The sequence below is a fragment of the Zea mays genome, chromosome 8 (genome assembly GCF_902167145.1).
Source record: "Zea mays cultivar B73 chromosome 8, Zm-B73-REFERENCE-NAM-5.0, whole genome shotgun sequence".
Taxonomy (NCBI): Eukaryota; Viridiplantae; Streptophyta; class Magnoliopsida; order Poales; family Poaceae; genus Zea; species Zea mays.
In genome coordinates, this window is record NC_050103.1 from 11,690,119 (window position 1) to 11,704,148 (window position 14,030).

Consider the following 14,030-nt stretch of genomic DNA (forward strand, 5'->3'; position numbering starts at 1 on the left):
AAGTTATATTAAAATAATTGTCACACACATGCTATAGATATTCATGAATATAAATTTTTAGATAATAGTTTATTCTTATTAATACATGGAATGCCAAATATTTTATATTTTGTGATACATATATAAAATCAAATAGAGAAAACTATTTAAAATGAATTTAAATATTCATTTCACATCCATATTAAAATCATACACAAATCTAGATATTTATAGTTACTATAATAGATACGAGTGGGTCTATGAAATATTAAATGAAATGTTTATTAGGGGCGTTTGACAAATCTCTCATGACTCCATTCCTAGCGAGAATCACTCCCATGTTGCCAAATGGTAAAAATATAAACTGTTACATGATGAGAGCGGACTGAATCTAATTCCTATTTGTAATGGAGAGTGGAAGCCAAAAATCTGCTTCTCGCCGCTCCTAACCTGCTCCTCACTCTCCAACCCTTCAAAAATCACTTTACACACTATTTGTCAAATATTTTTTGCGGGATAGATTCATTTTTAATAGAGAATTATTCGAAATTACTACATAAAAAATCAACTCTTTGATCTAGAGAATTATTATGGACGGAGGCATGTAACAAACAAGACATGCGGATCGATTAGGAAGCAGGAAAAGCGATTTCGAGAAAAAAAGGGGCAAAGTGGTCCCCACCCCCGGCCCATCATAGGCAGAGCCCAGCCTAGTAGCCAACGCATCACTCCGGACCGTGGAGCGTGGACAACTGACGCGGTCAATTCAGTTGCCACGCCGCATCGGGCGAATCGTCTTCCCCTTGTGCCGTCGCTCACGCGCCCGCGTCGTCCTCTCTTCCCTCCCCTTTAAAATCCAAAAACGCCCCTCCCCCTCCCTCCAACCGTCCTCCAACTCCAAGCCCCGCGTCGCTCCCAGCTCAAATCCCCGCCCAATGGAGAACCCACCAGCGCTTCCTTCGCCGGAGCCCGAGCCCGAGACCGAGGTCTCCCAGGCGCCGCCGCGAAGGCTGCTGCGGCTGCGCTGCGCGGTGCAGCACTACGAGTGGGGTCAGCGTGGAGCAGCCTCCCTCGTCGCGCGCCTCGCCGACCACAACAACCCCGACCCTGCCCGCCCCTACGCAGAGCTTTGGATGGGCACTCACCCGTCCGGCCCATCCTCGCTCGTCGACGATGGCTCGCTTCTCAGGGACTGGCTCGCGCGGAATCACGACGCGCTCGGCCCCGCCGTCGCCGCGCGCTGGGGAGGTGACCTCCCATTCCTCTTCAAGGTACTACAACTGGCGGACGAACGGTTCCGTGGCTTGGATCGTTGCATCTTTCGTCTTCCTTTTGCCGTCTCGAACGCTGGTTGACTCGGCTGCGTTTGCGGTTGCAGGTCCTGTCGGTGGCCAAGGCGCTCTCGATCCAGGCGCACCCGGACAAGAAACTCGCCGAGGTGCTGCACGCGCTGCGGCCTTCCACTTACAAGGACGAAAATCACAAGCCGGAGATGGCCATCGCCATCACGGAGTTCCGGGCGCTTTGCGGGTTTGCCGGTATTGAGGTAACGTGTCTAGAGCTTGAATTATTTACGCTCAACCGTTTTTTAAATATTTTTTCCTGCTCTCGCTCGCCGGTTTTTTTTTTTATTTCCCACCCAACCATTTGTCGTCGAACCATCGGCTATCAAGTTCAAACCATCGAATGCACATGAGAAGGCCGAACGAAAGTACGCGTTTTCTTCTTCAAATTTGGCACCAACTTGTGTTTCTCTGTCTGTTTGATGTTTGGGCGGTTGAGACCCGATGAAGAAAGTGTATCATTGAATAAATTAGTTAGGAGACGTTATGGTTTGTTATAGGTATTCTTGATGTGCAGCTGTAACAAGTACTTTTGATTACACTAAAAAAACAAATGATTTTGCTACCTTAATCTGCTAGTAGTGGACACAAAAAAAATTCTGGTGAGTAGCTGACATGAGAAAAAAATGTTTAATAGGTTTCCCTACTTAGAAAAGAAATGAGAAAAATAATGTGCATCAATAATGTCAATTGTGTTTGCTATCTCAAGTCGGGAAAGCAGATTGGCATGGAACTAACTTCCTAGGATTATCCCACATAACTGTCATGACATAATTTGCAGGACAACGCTATATTTTCTCGTCTTTCCTAATCATATTTTTATGATATATGTTTGGACATGTCATAGCTAAATGGAAAAGGTATTGGCCAAAAGGCTACTTTAGAAATGTTGTTCAAAGGTTCAAAGTAGAGAAATCAAACAGTTAGAAAAAATGAACTTTTCTGTTTCAATCAAACAGTTAGAAAAAATGAATGATTTAGAGGTACAAACATATGTTGACAGGTAATAGATGCCCCTCACCCTGTTTGTCTAAAAGTTTGTTGTCGAATAACGAAATTGAGCTTCTCTGCCACCAATCATAAAAGTATTTATAGGTGACCCATATTACTCTTTGGTATAAACGAAAACTAAGATTAATAAAACCATCTTCTAAGTTCCATATCGTGTTTGGCCACTGTCATCCCTCAGCTTTGCTTCTTTGTGCCTATATACATTCGTTCACCACCTCCCATCATTTTCAACAAACATGTATGTTCTATTGAAAAGCCTAGCACTAACACCTCATGTAGTCGAAACCCTAGCCACTACAGATGCTGAGACTGGACCAAAACTCCTCAAACACCGACGTAGGGAGGCCCTTGGTGAAGATGTCGGCGAAATGAGAAGTAGTCGGGATATGAAGAACTTGCACATCCCCGGCGGCGACACGCTTCTGGACGAAGTGGAGGTCGAGCTCAACATGCTTCGTGGCTAGTGCTGGACGGGGTTGGTGGAGAGTACATGACGCTGACGTTGTCACAGTAGACAAGTGTGCTCTGTGTTAGCAGACTGTGCAGCTCCTAAGCAGTTGACGTAGCCACGTCGCCTCGGCGACTGCCGCTTCGAGGACCACGAGACAAGACTGTCACTCAGGAACACAGCAAACCCGGAGGTGGACAGGCACGTGTCAGGACAACCGACCCAGTCGACGTCAATGTAGTCGGTGAGGTCGGTAGTCGCAGATCGTCGAAGGAGGAGGCCGGAGTCGGTGCTGCCCCGAAGGTTCCGCTTCATAGCGGTGAGATGTGGCTCCTGCGGGGCGTGCATGTGGAGGCATACCTGTAGGTGATGTCGGGCCAGGTGAAGATGAGGTACTGCAATGCCCCGACGAGACTCCGTTAGCTGGTGGGATCATCCATGGGTGGGGGGCGTCGGAGGAGGAGACCCTGCCCTGAGTGTCCATCGGAGTCGTGTAGGGCTTACAGTTAGCCATGCCAGTGCGCTCGAGGATGTCGACGGTGTACTGGCGCTGGTGGAGAAACAGGCCCTAGGACCGACGCTTCACGGTGATTTCTAGGAAGTGGTGTAGCTCACTCAAATCCTTCATCCCGAACTCCTGCTGGAGGGAGGAGATGATGCGCCGCAAGAGGTTGTGGGAGGAGGTCGTGACCGTGAGGACGATGTCGTCAACGTAGAGGAGGAGGTACTCCATGTTCAGGCCACGACGAAAGACAAACACAGAGGTGTTTGCCTTGGCCTCGACGAAGCCCTATGAGAGCAAGAAGGTGGTGAAGCAACTGTACCATGCTTGGGGCGCCTGCTTGGGGCCATAAAGGGACCAGTTGAACTTGCAGACCATAGCAGGGTGCGCTGGGTCCACAAAGCCAACCGGCTGAGTGCAATACACCGTCTCCGTTAGAGTGCCATGGAGGAAGGCATTCTTGGCGTCGAGCTGATGCACTAGCCAGGCCCGTGCGAGAGCTAGAGTCAGAACAGTCTGGATGGTACCAGGCTTGACTACGGGGCTGGAGGTTGTAGGATCTAGGACACCGGCTAGAGGGGGGTGAATAGACGGTTTTGACTAAAATAAAAAACACTAGGTAAATTTAATCAATATAACAAGGGGAATAAATTCTCTAGTGACAACAAGTAAACAATGTATGAGAATCAACTACGGTGATTGAATACTTGAGGAACATATGCAAAACACTAATCACTTGCAAGGCAATAAGTAATGCAAGAAAGTAAAGACACCGAATTTTATCCTGTGGTATCGGTGATTTGCCGATCACCCCTAATCCACGTTGAGGTGGACTTCAAGCTCTCACTTGCTCCTCTATCAAGACACGGCTTGATCTTTGAGCCAAGTGGACAAGAAATCACTCAATACCTTGATTCCACTAATGTCACCTTTGCCGCTCCGGCGAGTTAGGCGCGAACCCCTCACAATCAACACCGCGGCTTCTCCACAATCTTCTTGGAGAGCTCTACGGAGACAATCACCCGAGCCGTCTAGGAGGCGGCAACCTCCAAGAGTAACAAGTCGATGACGCTTGCTCGGTGTACCACCTAGTGCCTCAAGAATCACCGAAGGATGCAAATGCACTAGGAACTCTCAATCTCTCACTAGAATGCAATCTCAAGCAAAGAGTGTGAGAGAGTGAGTTGGAGGATTACAAATGAGCTCAATGTGTGCAAGGAATGGCCAAGAGAGCTCTCTCACACGAGCTACCCTTCTATTTATATCTCCCCATCAAAATCCAACCGTTATGTGCAAAAAGCACCAGTTCTGCACACACGCGGACGGTCCGCGCCCTAGGGCCGGACGGTTCGCCGTACATATAACGGCTATAATTCCCGTTTGAAAACTGTCAGAGCTGTCAGAAAAGGTGGATCCGGACAGTCCGCCCTTAAAGGCCGGACCGTCCACGACCTGGCAACTTGAGGCACCCGGACCTCTGACCAAGAACAGTTAACACGGGCGAACCGTCTGCCTAAAGGACCGGACGGTCCGAGACCTGAGACAGTACTGTCCGGACTAGTCCCCCGGACAGTCCGTAGTACAAATCTACAAAATCACACAGTCCCTGTCCAAAACATGTTTGACACTTGCGGACTGTCCGCCCAACACAGCCGGACGGTCCGCTCTATAATTCAGGGACTGGCCCAAAACCAGCCTTCTCTGGTCATGACTGCGGACGGTCCGGCCCTAAGACCCGGACGGTCCGCAGTGCAAAGGAACAAGATGGCTTCCGAAGTGGTCAGACTTCGGACCCCTCTGGTGGATCGCGGACGGTCCGCCCTCAAGGTCCGGACGGTCCGCGCATCCAAGACTTTGCATCTTTCAAACTCGCTTTTGAAAGAACTTTTAACTCAAGAAATTTGAAGCGCTGTTAGTCCTCATGCAAATGCAACTACTTGATGCTCTATGAGGCACTAAGTTTTACACAGATCAAAGTCATTGACCCCTCTTAATAGTACGGCTATCTAGCCTACTAATCCGGTCAGGTATCTTCTCTAAACTCCTCAAGACCGGCAAAAACGAAACCTATATTATACCTTTGCCTTCATTTGATCCACAACCAATGCTTATGATTCTCCAATATTTCCTGTTCTATGTGGTCCAACCCTGCATTCTTATTTCTCCAAGAATCGTTAGTCCACAAGCAATTGTCATTAATTACCAAAACATCACCAAAGGGGCCTAGATGATTCACAATCTCCCCTTTTTGGTAATTGATGACAACACTACATAATATATTAAAGAGAAGTTTAGTTTTTCCAAATCTCCCTCATACCTTAGGTATAAGATAGATTTTGGAGATGAGTTTCATAGGACTTATCTTGATTTGAAGTTTTGTCCGAGAGATAGATAAATCCCAATAAAAACTCAGTATGTAAGAAAGGCTCCCCCTAAGTGTGTGCAGGATTATTTGAAGCTGAAGATATAACACACATAATATATCGAAGTTTTGATGGAGACTTTCCTACAATCATGGTTATCGAGGCATACAAGAGATGATACCTAGAGTAAGCGCAGCAATTATAATCACTCCTCGATTAACCACACACAGAGTAATTTGAACTAAAACATAGTTCAACCCACAGAATATTACAAATAATTGTCCACAGACATAAGACATAGAGTTAAAGGTTCAAGCCAGTTCCAAAAGCATAAGACATAAACTAATGCATGCGACATAAAAAAGGTAAATATGCATATGCACGGTCTCAATGTCCACATAGACCAACAACTCCCCATGAATGTGACATCTGACAACTTCTCTTCTCATCACCTCTCTCCCCCTTTGGCATCAATTGCCACAAAGGAGAGGTCTCACTGATCATTGGGTGGAGGATGCATGTTGTAGTAGTGAGAGCTGAATGTGTCAAAAAGAGAGGAGAACTGGCCAAAATCTTGCTGGAGTTGTTGTTGCCTCTGACTGGTATCATGCATGCTGTCATTGGTAGAAAGATTGTCAAATTGGCTGGACAGAGCACCCATGTTATCTTGAAAACTCTGCTGCATATTATTCAGCCTGGTCATGATAGGATCAGTGACATTAGTGTGAATGTGATCACGAAAGTCAGAAAACTCAGAGTTGAGCGCGTCCCAGTTACTGTCAAAGCGAGATTGCATGTCATCTAGGCGGTGATCCATATGTGTCATCATGCCCTCAAAGCGAGTATCAATATGGGTCTGAAGTAGGGATGGCAGCGGGTCGGGTTTTGTTCGGGTATAATAATACCCGACCCGAAATTGTACCCGAGACTTCTACAAATATCCATACCCACCAAGCCAATCGGGCGAGAAACTGTACCCGTATCCATGCCCATCGGGTATCCACCGGGTATCGGGTATCCAGTGGATATGTTATTGTAGACTAAATAACATTCGATCAGTGTTATAATAAATGCATAAAATATTTTAGTTTACATCAAAGCACCAATGCAACATGAGAATGACTATATTTGGCTACACGTCGATACAATATCTCAACTCATAATTATCACATCCAATAAATTTAAATTTGAGTACAAAGAATAAAAGCTTAATGAGTTCATGATAGTTGACAGTTATAATATTGTCAATGACTCATTGGTCTCGATTACATTACAGTTGACTGTTAACACAACACAAATTAATATTCATTAATCAACAACACATGGAGTGAGTTTTTCTAGTGAATGTAGCACATTTTTAGTGGATGTAGCACATTTAAAGAGGTATATTGATATTTCGGGTATCCACTGGATACCCGTGGGTAAAGTATTTTACCCATACCCGACCCGATGTATTTCGGGTATCCGACCCGATAGGACCCACGGGTGAGTTTTTGTACCCGTATCCATATCCGGTGGGTACGAAACCCGCGGGTATCCATACCCACGGGTCCAACTGCCATCCCTAGTCTGAAGCCCCTGCTGCATATTGTGAAAATAGGGATCAAAGTAGTCTGGACCAGGCTGCCAATACTGCTGAGGCTGAGGAGAAGGTGGAGGAGGAGGCATCTGCTCGGCCTCAACATCAGGAGCTGCTCCTGCATCATAGCCAGGGTCTTCCTCATCATCTGGGAAGGGAGTGAGTGGCCTGGTGAGAACCCTATCTCATTCTTAAAGGGTCTGAACGGTGTGTGAACAATCTCGCAGGGCCCCTCAAATCTTGTCTTGGCTTTGATGAGAGCCATAATATAAGGAGTATATGCTAAATTCTGATTCTTATCCATTTTCAAATCATTGAGCTGTCTCATCATGAAAAGAACAATATTCATGACCTCATCATTCATGATGTGCTGGATAATGTTCCAGAATTTGTCTCTTATTTTGCTCTTATCACCACTCTTGGGAAGAATAGTGGCTCTGGCAATCTTGTTGATTACAGCAGGATGATGCCTGAGTCCTGCTGTCTCTCCAAACCTCCTGGGTATTCATAGCCTTGCTGGCTCATAGAATTGCACAAAATCCTCAAAATTATCCTCAGTATAGAGATCCAGCCCAGCTGAAATGATGACATAATCCAGACTGTTGGTAGTAGCAAAATCAGCAAAAGATGCAGAATATCTCTTGAATCCAGTCATCCAAGTGATGGATTCCTCTTCTATATCAATCTCTGAGGTGGCCAGGAATTGCTTGACAGCCATTTCACTGAAGTCTGTTCTTTGCCCCATAAACTAGTACAGACCACACGACTCAAACTTAGGAATCAGATCCGCCATGACTGATTGTCCTAGCATGAAAGACCAATCAATCACTTGATGTTTATGAAAGTTTGTATCCACCAAGGTGCCCCAAAAAACATCAAACTGCAGCTGAGTGTGGAAAAATTGAACATTGGTGTCAGATGACAGAGTGTATTGGTTCACAGTCCGCCTTGAGCAGTACTCAGCCATAGAAAACCTCCGCTTTGGATATGCCCATCCTGTGGTGTCAATGGGATAGTCGGGATGGATATGAGGAAAGTCTTCAGTATCCATAGATTCGGTGCCCCCAGCTGAGGATTGGGCCTCTGAATCAGTGGTTGGTGTATAGTCAGCATCATCTCCACGAGGGCGCTTTGATTTGAAGCGACCTGCAAGTTTCTTGCGGAGACCACCCAAACCACTGCAATAAATGTGACAGACATCCATAGATGAATAGTTGATACCAAACACCACAATAAAAAGAATAGAACTGCATTGCTCTGCCAGGGTCCGGACGGTCCGCGCCAGGGGGCCGGACTGTCCGCTCCAGAGGTCCGGACGGTCCGCGCCCACCAGGCGGACTGTCCGCGACCGACCAGGGGCGACTCCTCAGAACCCTAGCCGCCACAAACGTTGAATTGATGATTTTGCAGAGAATATCCATCCAAACGAGTTCAAAATTTTGCACAGCATTCATAGTGAGTAGTACTAACAATCCCACCAATCATATTTGTAAAACTACTGCTCAATTATAGATCAGAGAGGAAATCCAAATAATCTCAAAATTGAAGAGATTTGATGAAATCCATAAGATTATGAAATACCGTGATGAAGACATGTTGATTGAACGTTTCCACAAGCTGTCGGACTATCCGTGCGCAACGTCACTTCTCCGTCCGCGCACAATCGACAAAGGAGACTATTTGGCGAGTGGAGAGCAAGAGAGAAGTGGCAAAGAACACAAATGACAAGTCTGCGGCCTCTGCCCGACTTTACTGCCTGTCGCGAACGGTCCGCGCAGGGGCGGCGGACGGTCCGTGACCTGATGAGTTCAGACGGTCTGCATTGCTGATCGGACTGTCCAGTTCCTGATGCTGCGGACGGTCCGCGGTCCTTGGGCGGATGGTCCGCGGCCTGATACTCAGTTTTCCAATGTCTGTCCACTTTCTGATTTTGAATTTCAAATCCGAATTGGTGCTCATATATGGGCATTTCGACCAATCCAAGGGTTAGTATGCATGCATAGACATATTATGTAATTGAGTAATGCATTTTTTTATATTAAACTACCTAGATCAATATAAAATGAAAAATGCATCAAAAATACCAAATAAATAGCATAGAGAGCATATTTAGAACCGAAATGCAACACTACACATGCGTGATCAACTTCAAGCCACATTTGAGAGATCGATCACATTCATTTCACTTCTTAGAGAACAAAATCTCGTTTTATCCAAAGGCTTTGTAAAAATGTCTGCTAATTGATCATTCGTGCCAATGGAATAAATAGAGATATCTCCCTTTCCAACATGATCCCTTAAGAAGTGATGTCGTATATCAATATGCTTAGTTCTTGAGTGTTGGACCGGATTGGTAGCCAATTTTACCGCACTCTCATTATCACACATGAGAGGCACATTCTTGAAAATAATCCCATAATCCAATAAAGTTTGTTTCATCCATAATAGTTGAGCACAACAATTTCCGGCTGATATATATTCGGCTTCGGTGGTAGAGAGAGCAACCGAATTTTGTTTTTTAGAAGACCATGAAACAAGAGATCTACCAAGAAATTGACAACAACCGGAGGTGCTTTTTTTTATCAACTTTGCACCCCGCATAGTCCGAATCCGAATATCCAATTAATTCAAATTGAGCACCTTTGTGATACCATAGACCAATATTGGGAGTATACTTCAAATATCTTAAAATTCTTTTAGCGGCCTTCAAATGAATCTCTCTAGGTGAAGCTTGAAATCGAGCACACATGCATACACTAAACATAACATCGAGCCTAGATGCGGTAATATAAAGCAAACTACCAATTATTGAACGATAAAGTTTTTGATCAACCATAGTACCTCCTTCATCTAAGTCTAGATGACCATTTGTTGCCATTGGAGTCTTGATAGGCTTTGCATTTTCTAAACCAAACTTCTTGAGCATGTCCTTCAAATATTTTGATTGACTTATAAAAATTCTATCTTTCAATTGTTTGATTTGAAGGCCAAGGAAGAAGCTCAATTCTTCTATCATAGACATTTCAAATTCTTTTGACGTCATTTTTCCGAATTCCTCACAAAATAATTCATTAGTTGATCCAAAAATAATATCATCGACATAGATTTGACAAATAAATAAGTCTTTCCCAATTCTTTTAGTGAATAGAGTAGTGTCAACCTTCCCAATTTTGAAGTCTTTGGAAAGCAAGAAATCACTAAGCCTTTCATACCAAGCGCGTGGAGCTTGCTTAAGCCCATAGAGAGCTTTAGAAAGCTTGAACACATGGTTAGATCTTTTGGGGTCCTCAAAACCGGGAGGTTGTTCAACATACACTAGTTCACTAATCTTACCATTTAGAAAAGCACTCTTTACATCCATTTGGTAGAGCTTGATATTATGTGCACAAGCATAAGCAAGAAGAATCCGGATTGCTTCTAATCTTGCCACGGGAGCAAATGTCTCCCCAAAATCCAATCCCTCAATTTGAGTATATCCTTGTGCAACTAATCTTGCCTTGTTTCTTACTACCACACCATCTTCATTGTGCTTGTTGCGAAACATCCATTTCGTACCAATAACATTGTGGTTCTTTGGTCTCTCAACAAGCTCCCAAACTTCATTTCGAGCGAAGTTATTTAATTCTTCATGCATTGCATTCACCCAATCAACATCAAGTAGAGCTTCATCTACACGGTTAGGTTCCATACAAGATACAAAAGAGAAATGTTCACAAAATGAAGCTATGCGAGAGCGAGTTTGAACACCCTTACTAATATCACCCACAATTTGATCAACCGGGTGATCCTTCACAATAAAATGATGAATTCTTGATACGGTTTGATAATTGCTAGTTGAAGCATTAGGAGGAACCGAATGTCTTGAAGTACCTTGATCATGAGTAGGGATGAAAACGGTACGGGAAAATCCCGTACCGTCCCGTTCCGATTACCGTTTCTTTCGGATCGTTTTCGTATACTTCGGTTATTTTTCGGTTTCGGTACGAAAACGGGTAGATTGTCTTCGGTAACGGTATCGAAAACGAGCAGACTGTTTTTTCGTTCGTTTTTGCGGTTACCGTTTTGGGTCGGGAAAATCCCGTTTTTCATACCGTTTAGGCTATTCGGTTTGGGCCTTTCAGTTCTCCAATGTCAGCACAGCCCGAGCCCAAGGCGGCAAGGCCCACCAGTGGAAACCCTATCCCGATTCCCGTCATCCCGTGGCCGCCGCCTGCCAGACGCCACGCCAGCCTTGCCCTTGCCCGTGGCCGCCGCCCGCCAGCGCCAGCCGCCTTCGCCGTTCGCCCTGTCGGCTGACGGCTGTCGCCCAGCGCCGGAGCGCCCCAAGTCCCCAACCGGCCAACCCATACGCGGAGACGCCAAGCCCAGTCACTCCCTCTCGCGGTCGCGGGTCGCGTCACGCGGTCGGCAGTCGTCTCCTGGCTGCAGGCTGCTCGCTCGCTCGTGTGGACTGCTGGCTCATCGTTGATCAACAAAGCAAGTTGCAAGCGGTGAAAGCGACTGCGCTGGTGTCTCTGTCCGGCTAGCTCAAGCTCCTCGCTCCTGCGGCTACAAGGTAATGAAGTTGATGTTTTTTATTTTATCGATCTACTCATTAATCTATATTCCATATTTCTAGTAGGACCATGACAGGGAGAGATGAAAGCTCCGACCGTAGTTCGGCGTGCTTGTTGTTGGGAACACCGGCTCTACTAGCTGCTCTTAGAACTGCTGCTCACTTCTGGATAAATTATCAGTTAATTAGTATGCTTGTATGTGACATGAGTGTAGATATAATTTCTCACTCAAATAATGTCACTATGTAATTATGTTGATGCTATAAACTTAATATATATTAATGTTTGAATTAAGGCATTCAGTTTATTGTTTGTTTTTGTTAGTTACCGACTCAAGTTTCATATGTCGATCGTTTTCGACGTATCTTCGTTTCGATTTTTTCGTTTTCGAATGACCGGTAATTTCGATACCGTATACCGATCCTAAACTTTTCGTTTTCGTTTTCGTACCGTTGTTATAAAACGAAATCAAAACCAATATCAGTGTTTTTTCGATCGTTTTCGACCGTTTTCATCCCTAATCATGAGTATCCATAGTTTCATCATGTTGTTGGCTTTGGTGATCTTCCTCATTTAGAGTTGAAGATGAAGGAATGACAACCACACTATTTTCATCATCATCTTTCTTTGGCTTTATTTCACCAATGACCATTGTTTTCATTGCATTTATCAATTGAGTTCCACCAACATCATCAAGATTATCACTCTCATCTTGAGACCTATTTGTTTCATCGAATTCAACATCATATGCTTCTTCAATAATACCATGAGTTTTGTTGAAAACTCTATAAGCTTTACTATTTGATGAATATCCAAGAAGAAAACCCTCATCACATTTCTTCTCAAATTTAGAAAGCCAACTTCCCTTTCTTAAAATATAACATTTGCAACCGAATACCCTAAAATATGAGATATTTGGCTTTCTACCAATGAGCAATTCATATGGAGTTTTCTTCAAAAGCTTGTGACAATATAGTCTATTTGATGAATGACAAGCGGTATTTATTGCCTCGGCCCAATAAGAATCTGATATATTATATTCCGCTAACATAGACCTAGCCATATCAATGAGAGTTCTATTCTTTCTTTTTTTTTGGGAAAACGCAGGAGAACTGCGCATCAATATATTAAGAAGAAGAGATAAATCCAGATCAAAGAGATCTGGACAAATTACAAGGCCTCCTCAGGGGGGCCAGAAACACAGCAAACTGAAAAAATCCATCAAACTAAACAACTCCCTAGTCTCCAGGAATTAGGGCAACAAGGTATGAAAGACCCTTAGCCCCAGCCATCTCCCAAGACTGCCTCTCCTCCCTGGCTAAATTAATGGACAGATCTAAACTAGGAGTACAACCATCAAAAACACAACTATTACGATGCTTCCAGGTTATCCAAGCTCCTAAGGCCACAAGAGAATTAAGACCTTTACCACGGATACCAGAAGCCAACCCAGAAATCTGCTCCCACCAAGCCATAAATGAAGAATGTCCAGGCTGGGGAGCCAGTCTCTGAAACCCAAACGGTTTAAGAAGAGTAAACCAGAATACTCTTGTGAACACACAGGAGACGAGGATGTGATCAATAGTTTCAGCTTCCTGGTCACAAAAGAGGCACCTAGCTGGATGATCTAAGCCTCTCTTCGCAAGCCTGTCAGCGGTCCAGCATCTTTTGTTAGCAACCAGCCAAAGAAAGAACCGACACTTTGGAGGTGCCCAGGTTTTCCAAATCAGGTGATAGAGACCAAAGGACGTTGACCCAGCAAAGAGGCCCTCATAAGCCGACTTAGCCGAGTATTTACCATCTGCTGCAATACTAAAAATGTGCTTATCCTCCACTTCAGGCTGCAACACTATTTCTGAAAGAAGCTCCCAAAGATTCAGATAATCCACTAGAACTCCCACAGACAGAGCACCCTTTATATCAGATATCCATTTTCTGTTGGCAAGAGCTTCAAGCACAGTTCTTCTATTTGCAATCCTTTTAGGAATGATGGCGAATAACCTAGGCGCCAGACTACACACATTCTGCCCCAAGATCCATTTATCTGTCCAAAACAGAGTGTGTGCTCCATTTCCAACCTTAGAGACCAAAACAGTGGAGAAGAAAGCTTCCGCCTTTTTTGGAACTTGGATAGGGAGATTAGCCCAAGGTTTTTCAGGATCAGTTTTATGAAGCCATAACCATCTCATACGAAGGGCCCAGCAAAGTTCCTTTAAACTAGAAATACCCAACCCTCCCAAATGGAGGGG

General features: G+C 44.7%; 1 protein-coding gene and 1 long non-coding RNA gene across 3 annotated transcripts in view; both read left to right on the forward strand.

Annotated features, from left to right (window-relative positions):
* The first annotated feature begins 826 nt into the window (after positions 1–826).
* LOC100272536 (uncharacterized) overlaps positions 827–14,030 on the forward strand; it is a 30,724-nt gene continuing 17,520 nt past the window's right edge. The window contains exons 1-2 of the mRNA NM_001147004.1: positions 827–1,250; positions 1,358–1,525. Of these exons, the coding sequence (NP_001140476.1) occupies positions 915–1,250; positions 1,358–1,525 (504 nt within the window). The 5' untranslated portion in view covers positions 827–914. The remainder of the gene's footprint in view (positions 1,251–1,357; positions 1,526–14,030) is intronic.
* Positions 11,226–12,088, forward strand: LOC109941660 (uncharacterized). Of its 2 annotated transcripts, none has more exons than XR_002264376.3 (2): positions 11,226–11,780; positions 11,844–12,086. It is a non-coding gene; the product is annotated as an uncharacterized lncRNA (long non-coding RNA). The 2 variants fall into 2 exon arrangements; XR_002264377.3 differs by having other exon boundaries at positions 11,339–11,780; positions 11,847–12,088.